Source organism: Malus sylvestris, chromosome 6 (genome assembly GCF_916048215.2).
Source record: "Malus sylvestris chromosome 6, drMalSylv7.2, whole genome shotgun sequence".
NCBI lineage: Eukaryota > Viridiplantae > Streptophyta > Magnoliopsida > Rosales > Rosaceae > Malus > Malus sylvestris.
In genome coordinates, this window is record NC_062265.1 from 21,120,412 (window position 1) to 21,135,198 (window position 14,787).

General features: G+C 42.2%; 1 protein-coding gene across 1 annotated transcript; it reads right to left on the reverse strand.

Moving 5' to 3' along the window:
• Positions 1-12,540: 12,540 nt before the first annotated feature.
• On the reverse strand, positions 12,541-14,506 carry LOC126625015 (MYB-like transcription factor EOBI). Its single transcript, XM_050294092.1, has 3 exons — positions 14,374-14,506; positions 14,110-14,239; positions 12,541-13,522 (listed from the first exon to the last, which is right to left on the reverse strand). Exons 1-3 carry the CDS (start codon positions 14,504-14,506, stop codon positions 12,802-12,804), a joined length of 984 nt encoding a protein of 327 aa, XP_050150049.1. The 3' UTR covers positions 12,541-12,801.
• Positions 14,507-14,787: the final 281 nt, after the last annotated feature.

A 14,787-nucleotide genomic window follows, 5' to 3' on the forward strand; every position in this document is an offset into this window, starting at 1 on the left:
ATAAGTGACCATAGTTTAGTTGGATTCCGTTGAGTGGTCTAGAATCCTTACTTTTGCTCACTTCCATAAAGTTAGTTTTGTAGATGCAAATTTCCGCCTTCTTCTTGGACAAAATTGCACATACAAAACAACTAACACCTTAGGTCAAGGCCAAGAGTCTCACGTGTCCACGATGAATGGAGGGGGGCTTTGGCCAAAGAACCTCCGATGCCTAAGTTAGAATTTAGAGAAAAAAGTATTTGGAGAGTTTTTGGGAGTTTTGCAAGAGTGTGGAACTCTCTTTTTTAGAAAAAATAGGGTCATATATATAGGGAATGGAGGTGGCCGGCCTTCAGAAGTTTTTTGTGTGAAAATGGGTGATTTAATTGGTGATTAATGGATTAATTAAGAATTAATCTATTAATTAGCCAATTAATCTCCTTTTATATGGAATAATTGGTAGGTTATGAAGTAATTACCTAAGATGAGGATGAGATAATTTGGAATTGGTTACCTTTTATGGCACTCTTGGCTTGATTAAAGAATGATTGTCCACTGCTTGCGCGTAAGACAACCGGTGTGTCTCAGGGGTAACTTTGTCATTTTTACCAAAAATCCACGTGTCGCCTTGTAATTATTTTTGGCTCCACAAATGCCACCACACTTGCTAAGCTGCTCATAAGAAAGGGCAACAAGTATAGAGATCTTCTTACTCTAGGAAACTTAGGATTGCTTCCTGTTTTGATGTAGACCCCCTTTTTAATATGAAATTAGATCCTTCTAGGAAAGGGAAATAAATTTATCTCAAAGCCTATTTAAGTCCACCTTAAGTGGGTTATTAAATCAACTGTGGAGAGTGATTTATTCTACCTTACAAGAGAGAAAGAGCTTAGAGGATATTTGTTCCCCCTCCTTTAGCAATCTTCTACATCTTGCATGTGCAAATGACCGTCTTTTGTTTCTTTCTTTGTCTTCTCCATGCCGCACCAACAACAACAACAACAACAACAAAGCCTTTTCCCACTAAGTGGGGTCGGCTATATGAATCCTAGAACGCCATTGCGCTCGGTTTTGTGTCATGTCCTCCGTTAGATCCAAGTACTCTAAGTCTTTTCTTAGAGTCTCTTCCAAAGTTGTCCTAGGTCTTCCTCTACCCCTTCGGCCCTGAACCTCTGTCCCGTAGTCACATCTTCGAATCGGAGCGTCAGTCGGCCTTCTTTGCACATGTTCAAAATCACCGGAGTCGATTTTCTCTCATATTTCCTACAATTTCGGCTACTCCTACTTTACCTCGGATATCCTCATTCCCAATCTTATCCTTTCTCGTGTGCCCACACATCCCACGAAGCACCCTCATCTCCGCTACACCCATTTTGTGTACGTGTTGATGCTTCACCACCCAACATTCTGTGCCATACAACATCGCTAGCCTTATTGCCGTCCTATAAAATTTTCCCTTGAGCTTCAGTGGCCTACGACGGTCACACAACACGCCGGATGCACTCTTTCCATCCAGCTCGTATTCTATGGTTGAGATCTCCATCTAATTCTCCGTTCTCTTGCAAGATAGATCCTAGGTAGCGAAAACGATCGCTTTTTGTGATCTTCGCTAGATTGCTCCGGTCATTAGTGTGGATAAGTATATAAATGGATAGAGATAGGAAAGCAAACACAAGATGTACGTGGTTCACCCAGATTGGCTACGTCCACGGAATAGAAGAGTTCTCATTAATTGTGAAGGGTTTACACAAGTACATAGGTTCAAGCTCTCATTTAGTGAGTACAAGTGAATGATTTAGTACAAATGATATTAGGAAATATTGTGGGAGAATGATCTCGTAATCACGAAACTTCTAAGTATCGGAGTGTGGTGTCGTCTTGACTTGCCTTATCTGTCTCATAGGTAGATGTGGCATCTTCTCTGGAAGTACTCTTCCTCCATCCAGGGGTGGTATCTTTAACTGGTGGAGATGCACAAGGTAATGTATCAATTTCACTTGAAGCTTACTTGTAGTTTCAGGCTTGGTCAAGCGCGATACAAACCATGTAGTAGGAGTCCCCCAAGTCGCCGAGCTAGGGGGTCTGCTGAAAGAGGTGACAGACAAGGTAAGCAATCAGAGCTCCGACTGATTGTTCACCTTCTCCCCATCTTGCAGCAGCATGAAGGATAAAGAGAAGAAAAATGAGAAGAGATGATATGAGATACTTTTGCTTTTGAAGAAGTAACTTTCCACAGGCTTATTCTTGAACTGAGCTGGAGGGTTTTCTGGTTTCCTCCGGAGTATAAGGCCGACTGAAGAATTTGAGGGTCAAAACAAGTCCATCAAATCTAGAGTACGTTCCACCCTGCTGATATGGGATACTTTTGCTTTTGACAGAGTAATGAATGTATGGGCACGTGTGCTGTTACGCTTGTCTCCACATGCTTCCTTGTATCCTTCGCACTTGCCCTATCTGTTCCTCAAGCAGATGCGGAATCTTCCCTGGAAACATAAGATGTTGAAGATGAGTACTCGAGAGCAATGCCAGGTAAGTAATCAGGTAAGGGGTTCCAGGCAGTCAGTTCCTGGCTGGAAGCTTGATTCCAAGTGCTGATTGATTGCTCTCTTTCTCCTTGTCTTGCAGGTAAAAACAAGGCCAAAAGAAAAGACAGGGAAAAAGCATGATATGGGATACTCTTGCTTTTAACCCTGATGATATGAGATATTCTTGCTCTAGTATAGCTTGTTTGCAGAGGTATTATCGGGGGGAAAGAAAGCTGAATATTTCGAAAGGCTTCGTTGGGAGTGCCCTCTCAGATATGATGAAGGGTTGAGCATTTTTGCAGGTCTGCCTGTCCGTTGGGGATGGAGGTCGACATATATAGGAGTCTCCCTAACAACAAGTAGTAATGCTATTCCTTTACCCTGCTTGGTCATAGCACGGTAGTGGGAGCTGCCAGTTTCACATGTTTTAACTCTGTCAGAGCACTTTGAAAAAGTGGTCTGTGGTATCTGGCTCTCGAGATTCGGAGAACGATGCCTCTTCGATTTTTGAGAAAGCAATCATGCTGGGGGTATGACTCTCGAGATTCGGAGAGCAGTGTCTCTTCGATTTTTGAGGAAGTAATCATGTTGGGAGTCTGGCTCTCGAGATTCGGAGGGCGGTGCCTCTTCGATTTTGGAGCAAGCAATCTTGTTGGGAGTGTTGTCTCGAATGTGAGTAAAGGTTGGGCATGTTTGCTAGTCTACCTTGCCACGAAGCACAAAGGTTGACACATAGGGACTTTCCAATTATCCAGCAATGGTACTGTTCCTTTACCCTCTCTTCGATTTTGAGAAAGTAGTCATGTTGGGAGTCTGGCTCTCGAGATTCGGAGGACGGTGCCTCTTCGATTTTGGAGCAAGCAATCTTATTGGGAGTGTTTTCTCGAATGTGAGTAAAGGTTGGGCATGTTTGCTAGTCTACCTTGCCACGAAGCACAGAGGTTGACACACAGGGACTTTCCAATTATCCAGCAGTGGTACTGTTCCTTTACAGTTGTGGGTAATAATATGGTAGCTAGACCTTCAAAATTTATGTGTCTAAACTTTTGTTAGTGCTGTTTCTTTGCTATTCTTTTACCTTTCTTGGTCAGAGCTATGTAGTGGGAGCTGCAAGCTTCACGTGCTCAACTTTGGCAGAGAACTTTGGCAAAGTTATTTGTGGTACCCATGAGCTATTGTTGCGTGTGGGAAGTGGGTGATTGAACAGTAAGATTCATGTGCTTTCTACTTCACCAGAAGTCTTCGACAGAATGCCCATAATTTCTGTAAAGCTGAGTGTGCGTGTGACAGGTGCTGACAAGGCTAGAAAAGTAGGTGCCTCTTCGATTTCTGAGATCGGCCCTCGTGGTCTCTGAGCAGCCCAGCTTTTGAGAAAGCGAGCGCCTCTTCGATTGATTCGGAGAACGATGCCTCATCGATTTTTGAGAAAGCAATCATTCTGGGGGTCTGGCTCTCGAGATTCGGGGAGCAGTGTCTCTTCGATTTTTGAGAAAGTAATCATGTTGGGAGTCTGGCTCTCGAGATTCGGAGGGCGGTGCCTCTTCGATTTTGGAGCAAGCAATCTTGTTGGGAGTGTTTTCTCGAATGTGAGTAAAGGTTGGGCATGTTTACTAGTCTACCTTGCCACGAAGCACAAAGGTTGACACACAGGGACTTTCCAATTATCCAGCAATGGTACTGTTCCTTTACCCTCTCTTCGATTTTTAAGAAAGTAGTCATGTTGGGAGTCTGGCTCTTGAGATTCGGAGGACGGTGCCTCTTCGATTTTGGAGCAAGCAATCTTATTGGGAGTGTTTTCTCGAATGTGAGTAAAGGTTGGGCATGTTTGCTAGTCTACCTTGCCACGAAGCACAGAGGTTGACACACAGGGACTTTCCAATTATCCAGCAGTGGTACTGTTCCTTTACCCTTGTGGGTAATAATATGGTAGCTAGACCTTCAAAATTTATGGGTCTAAACTTTGTTAGTGCTGTTTCTTTGCTATTCTTTTACCCTTCTTGGTCAGAGCGATGTAGTGGGAGCTGCAAGCTTCACGTGCTCAACTTTGGCAGAGAACTTTGGCAAAGTTATCTGTGGTACCCATGAGCTATTGTTGCGTGTGGGAAGTGGGTGATTGAACAGTAAGATTCATGTGTTTTCTACTTCCCCAGAAGTCTTTGACAGAATGCCCATAATTTCCGCAAAACTGAGTGTGCGTGTGACAGGTGCTGACAAGGCTGGAAAAGGCTGGAAAAGTAGGTGCCTCTTCGATTTCTGAGATCGGCCCTCGTGGTCTCTGGGGAGCCCAGCTTTTGAGAAAGCGAGCACCTCTTCGATTTTTGAGATCGGCCTTCGTGGTCTTTGAGCAGCCCAACTTTTGAGAAAGCAAACGCCTCTTCGATTTCTGAGATCAACCCTCGTGATCTCTAAGCAGCCCAGCTTTTGAGAAAGCAAACGCCTCTTCGATTTCTGAGCAGGCGCCTCTTCGATTTCTGAAGCTTCGTCGAGTGTAGATTTTTATAGGGGCTGGCATTAAGTTCCAAAGCACACTTGAATCTCCACCAGTAGAAGCTTCATTCTTGCACTTCTAAGATCTTGATTTGTCCGACCTCTTCTCTCTTCAACACCTTTGAAAATGTCTGGCCCCTCCGACCGTCGTTTTGACTTGAACCTTGTTGAAGAGGCAGCCCCGCCTTCTCCAGACAACATATGGCGCCCATCCTTCGTCTCCCCTACTGGTCCTCTTACCGTTGGGGATTCCGTGATGAAGAATGATATGACCGCTGCGGTGGTGGCCAGGAACCTTCTCACTCCCAAAGATAACAGACTACTTTCCAAACGGTCTGATGAGTTAGCTGTTAAGGATTCGCTGGCTCTCAGTGTTCAGTGTGCAGGTTCTGTGTCTAATATGGCCCAACGCCTATTTGCTCGAACCCGCCAAGTTGAATCATTGGCGGCTGAAGTGATGAGTCTCAAACAGGAGATTAGAGGGCTCAAGCATGAGAATAAACAGTTGCACCGGCTCGCACATGACTATGCTACAAACATGAAGAGGAAGCTTGACCAGATGAAGGAAACTGATGGTCAGGTTTTACTTGATCATCAGAGATTTGTGGGTTTGTTCCAAAGGCATTTATTGCCTTCGTCTTCTGGGGCTGTACCGCGTAATGAAGCTCCAAATGATCAACCTCTGATGCCTCCTCCTTCTAGGGTTCTGTCCAGTACTGAGGCTCCAAATGATCCCCCTCCGGTGCCTTCTCTTTCTGGGGCTCTACCGACTGCTGAGACTTCTCCTAAGCAACCTTTGTGAAGGCTCCCTCTTGTGTGCTTATTTTGACTCATGTATATGTACATATTTGTAGCTTATCGGGGATATCAATAAATAAGCTTTCCTTCATTTCAACGTATTGTGTTAAATACACCAAAGCCTTCTTCGCTAAGTTCTTTGAATTTTCTTTTGTTAAAGCTTGTATGTTGAAGCTTTCTGAGTGGAGCATGTAGGTTGGGGTAGTGTTCCCTTAATTTCCCGAGTGAGGAAAACTTCTCGGTTGGAGACTTGGAAAATCCAAGTCACTGAGTGGGATCGGCTATATGAATCTTAGAACGCCATTGTGCTCGATCCTGTGTCATGTCCTTCGTTAGATCCAAGTACTCTAAGTCTTTTCTTAGAGTCTCTTCCAAAGTTTTCCTAGGTCTTCCTCTACCCCTTCGGCCCTGAACCTCTGTCCCATAGTCGCATCTTCTAATCGGAACGTCAGTAGGCCTTCTTTGCACATGTCCAAACCACCGTAACCGATTTTCTCTCATCTTTCCTTCAATTTCGGCTACTCCTACTTTACCCCGGATATCCTCATTCCTAATCTTATCCTTTCTCGTGTGCCCACACATCCAACGAAGCATCCTCATCTCCGCTACACCCATTTTGTGTACGTGTTGATGTTTCACCGCCCAACATTCTGTGCCATACAGCATCGCCGGCCTTATTGCCGTCCTATAAAATTTTCCCTTGAGCTTCAGTGGCATACGGCGGTCACACAACACGCCGGATGCACTCTTCCACTTCATCCATCCAGCTTGTATTCTATGGTTGAGATCTCCATCTAATTCTCCGTTCTTTTGCAAGATAGATCCTAGGTAACGAAAACGGTCGCTCTTTGGTATTTCTTGATCTCCGATCCTCACCCCTAACTCGTTTTGGCCTCCATTTGCACTGAACTTGCACTCCATATATTCTGTCTTTGATCGGCTTAGGCGAAGACCTTTAGATTCCAACACTTCTCTCCAAAGGTTAAGCTTTGCATTTACCCCTTCCTGAGTTTCATCTATCAACACTATATTGTCTGCGAAAAGCATACACCAAGGAATATCATCTTGAATATGTCGTGTTAACTCATCCATTACCAACGCAAAAAGGTAAGGACTTAAGGATGAGCCTCCGCACCAATGTAATAAAAACTTAATTTCTTCTTGTCTTCTTCTTGGGTGGTGCTGCCACGGGGCAGTCATCGGGGTGGTGCGGCACGTCGACTGGTAGGGGCTAGGAGTTGGCTTGGCATGGGCCAAGAAGGTAATGTGGCAAGGGCCATTGCTTGAGCAGCTCTGCTTGATTGAAGCCAAGGATTGGTTCAGCATGGGCCGAGGAAGTGACGTGGAATAGACAATTGTTTGGGCGGCCACGTCTGGGCTGCTTGCTGAAAGTGAGGAAACTGCTTGAGTTTGATTTTTCAACTGCCATAGATGGAGCAGTCCAGGATGAAGCTGCCAAGATCAGAGTTGCTGAAGATGCAGTGTCGAATGAGCAAACTGTTAAGTGTAAAAGTGGTTGCTGCCCCTAACCATTTGTTGCTTAGTCGATCTTCAAGCATTTGATATTTTGAACTATATGGCCTTCTCGCACTGGAGAGCTTACCCAGATGGGTGTCAGGGATTTAGTTTACCTTCTTGCACTAGAAAGTAATTAGTTTACCTTCTTGCACTGGAGAGCAATTAGTTTATCCTCTCGCACTAGAGAATAAACCCATATAAGTGTCGGGGAATTGGCTTACCCTCTCCCATTTGAGAGCAATTAGTTTATCTTTCGCACTGGAGAGCAAACCTATATGGGTGTCAAGGAATTGGTTTACCCTATCGCACTGGAGAGCAATTAGTTTACCCTCTCGCATTGGAGAGCAATTAGTTTATCCTCTTGCACTGGAGAGCAAACCCATATGGGTGTCGAGGAATTGGTTTACCCTATCGCACTGGAGAGCAATTAGTTTATCCTCTCGCACTGGAGAGCAATTAGTTTACCCTCTCACATTGGAGAGCAATTAGTTTATCCTCTTGCACTGGAGAGCAAACCCATATGGGTGTCGAGGAATTGGTTTACCCTATCGCACTGGAGAGCAATTAGTTTATCCTCTCGCACTGGAGAGTAAACCCTTTTGGGTGTCAGGGAATTGGTTTACCCTCTCGCACTGGAAAATAATTAGTTTATCCTCTCGCACTGGAGAACATGGAAGTCGTTGTCATGAGTGCAGCTGAGGAAAGCTGGACTGCTGAAATAATCCTCAGGTTGCGAGGTCTTGTTTGGCAAACTGCTTGTGGAACCCACGTAAGGGTGTAAGCGCAGTGAGTTACTCTCTCAATTATTGCGTCATCATTAGGTGTTTCATCTTATGCCCTTTTGAGGCTTGGTTGGCATGAGAAATTGCGCAATCGCTTGGTCAGGAGCCTTTCTACTTCTTCCTGAATTTTCCTTTGTTGGGGTGGCAGAGCTCTCGACTGCCCCTGATCATGATGTGCTGGTCTAAGCTGCTCTTCTATATGTTCGGCTCGTCTATACCGCAGCTGCAGTGGGTGTAGTATGTTCCTAGTAAGCGAACGTGTAATTCACAGGCTGCTGGTTGAACTTGAGCCGGATTGAGTGACTGTTTCTTTCCATCTGCTGTGCTGCCTGCTCTGATGTGATGTGGAGGATATGCCTTGCGGCCCTACCCGCGAATGAATGCATTGCCTAGAAGGCTGCTAATGTTGATTATTAGAGTGTGGCCTCAACCGTGAGTGTATACTTATCCTCGGGCCTAGCCGATAGTGCACGCTTCTCCGCGCTCTAAGACGGGAGTATATGCTATCTCGGGGGCCTAATCGGGAATTTACACTACCCGAACGCTTCGTGGCTGGTCGAGTGGTTGCATGTCGGAACGCTGCTGGAAAGGTTCGTCTGCCCTTGTTCTACTTCAGGATACCTTGTCCGGGGCATGTTGGATCTCGGTGAGTTGCAAAAGTTGATTCACCAAGGTCATTTGTTATGCAAGGGTGCTCGTCAACTCTATGACTTGTCGAGACAAGTGTTGTTCGCCATTTAGATTGGAATAGCTTGGAAGGAATGAGCCTCCTTGAGCAGTGGAAGTATGGTTGACTCTAGGCATGAGATTTGAGTTTGGAAATGTCAAATCCGTGGAGAAATATGGTAAAAATACCCCCGGCTGGATGGTTGCTCTGGATGGTCAAGATATTCTCGAGCCGACTTGGGTTGCTTGGGAAATCATGGGAACAGGCAAGGCTGCGGGAGCAGGCTAGGCCACAAGAATGGGCTGCTCAGAGGAAGCAGGTTGTGCCACGAGAACATGCTGCTCGGCAGGAGCAGGCTGGGCCACAAGAGTGGGCTGCTCTGCGTGTGGCGTATGCGAGGTTAGGGCTTAGCTTAGCAACGCATTGGGCTTGAAGTGACATGGCTTGAGATTGCTTTGATAGCACAGCCTGGGCCGTGGTAATGGTGCCATGGACCTCGCCGCAAGTGGCTACCGAGGTAGCCATCACGGTAGTTCTTGTGATGGTGGTGCCGTTCCACTTATTGTCACATTTAGCCTCGTGGATCATCATGGTCCCATCTCTTGAATGTTGAAATTTTCATTTGTTGAATTTTCTAAATTTCTAACCATTGTACTTCTCTTTTACGTTTTATCAAAGAATTTTTGCAAATTAAAAATTATAATAATAAGAACGTACGAAAAATCTACAAATGGACAAGAAAATAGAAAACCTTGGATGCTAGAGTCTTCTACGAGTGTGGGACTCAGCTCTCAATGAAAGCACCAATTTGTGGATGCAAATTCCGCCTTTTTCTTCTTGGACAAAATTGCACCTACAAAACAATTAACACCTTAGGTCCAGGCCAAGAGCCTCACGGGCCCACGATGAATGGGGGGCTTTGGCCGAAGAACCTCCAATGCCAAAGTTAGAATTTAGAGAGAAGTATTTGGAGAGTTTTGCAAGAGTGTGGAACTCTCTTTTTTTTTAAAAAAAAATTGGGTCATATATATAGGGAATGGAGGTGGTCGGCCTTTAGAGGTTTTTTTGTGTGAAAATGGGTGATTTAATTGGTGATTAATGGATTAATTAGGAATTAATCCATTAATTAGCCAATTAATCTCCATTTATATGGAATAATTTGTAGGTTATGAAGTAATTACCTAAGATGAGGATGAGATAATTTGGAATTGGTTACCTTTTTTGGACACTCTTGGCTTGTTTAAAGAATGATTGTCCACTGCTCGTGTGTAGGACAACCGGTGTGTCTCAGGGGTAACTTTGTCCTTTTTACCAAAAATCCATGTGTTGCCTTGTGATTATTTTTGGCTCCACAAGTTCGGCCCCTTAATTCGAGTGAATGGGGATTAACCACACTAGATCTTGTGAATATAAATGAAATTTATCATGTTATTACTTATAATCCAAGTATGGAATTATGTAGAGTTCTTTAATTAAATTCATGAATTGATATGTGATCTTGTTGATTGATTAACGTAGTTAAATGTTAATATCGTGCATCTGTGATTCATGGAATGGATTAATTGGAGTGATTGTGGAATGATGTTGGATATGATTGTTATTATTACGATCATGTTAGTTGACCATTGTGACTAGAGAATAATATTGTGCTTTGTTGATTCTTTAATATGTTACATGCTATGAATTACGATTTTATGTGGGAAACATGATGATTTATGTGATGGATGAAGTGGAAATGTTGATTGTCATGTGGGATTCTTATGTAGCCTTGAACCTAGTAATTTTATGCTTGTCAAGTTCTAATAATTTATTGATGAGTGCAATGATTTTCTACTTAAAAGTACTTTGATAAAAGTCGAGTGTAGTGTTTAATGAATTACGAATGGCTTGATCCTTATTGAGGGTACGTAGGCTGTCTAACGAGGAGATTAGATGCAGCCATAAAACATACAAAAAATTACTACGAATTTGGGACTTGAGTTGTACTTTGTTCATAGATGTAGGCTAGGTACGATAGATATACAGGTTTTTGGTGTCGTCACGTGTCGATCCTAGACGTATGTCGAGATCGGGGTGTGACAGATTTGAAGGTGCAAGTCTGGTTGCTGGGTAATTAATATACATATGTCTTAGCATTGGATCATTGATATATGTTATCTACTGCACAGAGTATACATGTAAAGTTCCAAACCATTTAAGGGACCATAATTTTCTAGGGTCGGAGTATGCTTATCCGAATACAGTTACCTCAGAAGTCTGGTCATGGACTCACCAGCTCTAAGCAGGGCTGTATCAGATGAAGTAGTGGTACTACCATCAACCTGTTCTGGGGCTATACGTGAAATCCAAGCGAATCCACTTGAAAACCATGTTTGTTCCACAAGACATGCGATCTGATCCAATTATGGACACAATTAGATCCTTATAAGTCTTAGAGTTCATACAATCTAGGAATTGCCGTACGTCGTAAATAATCACAACTCCTAAGAAAATGCAATATCTACTTCTAGATATCCTTTAGGATTTTACCGGCTTAGAATGAGGATTCTATCCTAAAAAGGTCTCTCTCCCCAAGGCATAAATACACCCATCTATGGTTCGTCTCTGGTAACGCAATCTTTATACTTGAATTCTCTTGCCTGTTGCTTGAGTCTAAAATAGTTCACTAACTTGACCGTCAGAAAGCCTTTGCCTGACCCCCTCCCCCGTCCTAGGCTTGCTCAATGTTGTTTATTATTTTACAAGTTTCTCGTGTTTGTGCACTCCTCTGCATATGGTGGTGCACGAATTTGGTTCAAACGCCTAATAATTGATTCATTTCTTCTTCCCAAGCCTTAATTTTTGCGTGGCAATTGGTACCTAGCTAGCTAATAATTAAGGTTGCTTTGTGAGGACTTTTACTAGTTTTTAATGAGGGATTAGTTTCACTTTAAATATGGATTATGGCATTTTCTAGCGGTTTGATTAGCTACTAGTTATGTTTAAGTTGTACCCTTTAAAAGCACTCTTTATGATGTCCAAAAACTTGATAGTTTTTCTTAAAAACCGAACCGATACTGTTTGAAATCACTCTGAACCAAACCGTGCCCAACTCTAGATTTTTGTATAATTCTACGCAAGATATTTGTCATTCCATAAGTTTAACACAACATAAATCACATAAATTTCTATGCAAATATGGGCCTATTATCCTCCATCCCTCTTTCACTTAAACTACCTCAATTAATTGATATGAATTTATAATATTTTAGGCTTCCTTTATATGCAAGTTTATAACATTTATAGTAAACTATTTAATTAATACGCACTACCCAGCCCACTCTTGTGTTTTTTTTTTCTTTTTGTAACCCTATTTAAGGTTATGACCATTTGATCCAGCCCTCGTTAATTATAAGGAAAAATTAACTTAATTACCTAAGGATATATAGAATTTTCTACATCACTCATCAACCTGATTAGTGTTTTCAGTTACAAGCAAAATTAGATCTAATTTGAATTACACTGAAGAGAGTAGGGTTCGAACTCAAATTCTTTAATACGAAGGCTCTAACTGGAACAATTAATCACATGCAAGTGATTAGTTATTGTAGAAATACTTGCTCCACCGCTCCAAAATATGTCAGTTTTTCTTCTAGCAGTGGCTCTGCCAGTATTACGCATGAGGTTTGGTAACCGATAGGCCACATGCATGCATGAAATTCATCACGAATTTCTCTTGTTTGAGCTTTTATTCCTTAATTACTACTTCTGAATTCAAGAATGAAACTCGAGTAGGAACATTGCATTCATTTATACACATCATATATATACTTTGTTTTCATGCATAATCGTATTTCACAGTATAACAGTTAAAAAGTATTACGTAAATATAGGTTTCCTGAAACCTGAAACTGCAGGTTTCTTCCTTCAAGGCCAGACTGATGGGGGGAAGCTTTAGCTAGTCATCATTACCATCACTACCAGCACCACCGCCACCATCACCACCATTGTCATCATCATCGATTCATCATCATATTTGTCATTATCATCATCATCATCAAGCCTCTTATAGATATGATGGGAAAGAAGACAATATATTAGCTGATCTCAAATTAGATGAAGATGGTCCTTCAACACTGTCCCAAAAATGAAAGTTATTTGATGAACACTGTTGAGCCTGGCGGGAATGTACCAATGCATTCAGCTCCTGTGTAGTACTTTGCAAGCACTCCATTGAAATCTCTTCTTCATCATCAATATTGCTACATGACTCCACTTCAACAGGAACCATGTTATTGTTTCCAATGCTTGACCCTAGGAGGGATGGTAGAAACTGTGCATCCATATTATTGTTTGTAAATGGTGCTGTAGAAGAAGGAAAGGCTTGAACTTGATGCTGTTGCTGCTGATCCAAAATCCATGTTCCGTTGTTGTTCGAATTATTCGACCTGGCAAGTGGAAAATGCTGATCGGCTGATCGTACATTAGTGTTGTTGTTGGTAGTCTCATCAAGTGAAACAGCGTCAAACATGAATAGAGGGTATGGAGAAGGGTATAGGATTTGATCCCTAGCTGCTGTAGGTTTTGGAATAAAATTTTGGTTCATAAAAACTTGTTGGTTTGGATAACTGCAACCCATTTGATAATTGTGCTGATGATCAAGATTTGAAGGAGATGTGGTTGGTGGTGAAGAAGGCTTTTCTAGCTTCTTTTTAATCCATGAATTCCAGTAGTTCTTTATCTCATTGTCGGTTCTTCCGGGTAGGCATTTTGCTATATGCGTCCATCTACAATTTATTAATTCATGTTAGAGTTATAAGAGGTTCCGACGATCACATCCCCAATTAAAGAATCATGCAAGGTACTAAAGATCAAAGGAAAACAAATTTCAAAAATTTCATCTGCTATCAATGTTTGTGACACTAGAATTGTAAGATATTAAGATCGAAGGAAAACTAGACTCACCAAAATAATAAGGTGCATGAATGACAGTGCTAGCTTAAAGAAGTAAGTTTAACCTTTTCAGAAAAAGAAACTAACTTTAACAACTAAATTCGGATTAATCCAGTTACTGGCAATAGCTAACTAACCTTTTAATCTAAATGTTTTGAATCCGTAACCTAGCATACTCTTAATCATCTACCTTACCACTAGGTTAACCACAGTGGCTTAAATCAACCCAATATTTAATTATGAGGTGAAACCTCATATATATAGTTTCAATTTACTCTTCTGGTAACTCATAATAACACGTTGAGAAATTAAATGATTTTGAGGCTAGGAATTAGTCATATTGGTAGTTCGGGAGAATGCAAAAACCCTAAAGTAAGAATAATTAGAATGCAAATTAATGTAGGATCACTCGAATTTACACCTGTTTCCTACAACCCCATGAAGTCTAATAATCAATTTCTCCTCCTCTTGTGTAAACCCTCCTCTTTTGATATCAGGTCTCAAGTAATTGAGCCATCTCAAGCGGCAGCTCTTACCGCACCTTTGAAGCCCTAAAAACCACACGCATACATATAAACGTCAAAACCCTAATCACAAAATTAATTCATGCAAAGTTTTGTACGTATAAATGAGAGAGAGAGAGAGAGAGAGAGAGAGAGAGAGAGAGAGAGAGAGAGATCAGGACCAGCTTGCTCAGGAACTTTTCTCCAACAGCCATGACCATATGTGGTGATGTGTCTAACGAGCTTTTCATCTTCCTCAGGGGACCAAAGCCCTCTCTTAACCTTTCTTTGTTTGCAGCAATAGTGGTGACCCATTTGGTAAATATATGCTCCTCTACTTTTTATGGTTGCCTGATCAATCCAGAGTCTGCATGGGAATTGAAATTCAGATGGCTCTTGCAATCGTTGGGTCCCTCTCTCACAGCCCTTTTAAAAGTAAGAGAAAGTACAAATGGGCCATCTTCTCCAATAAGATAGGACCCATGTTAAAACATCGGAGCTCCATCTAACCCTATATTGACACCCCATCCACTTTGATAAATTTGATCTTAATTTGTATTTGTTTGTAACATCTTGTTTTTGGGTTTTTTTTTCTA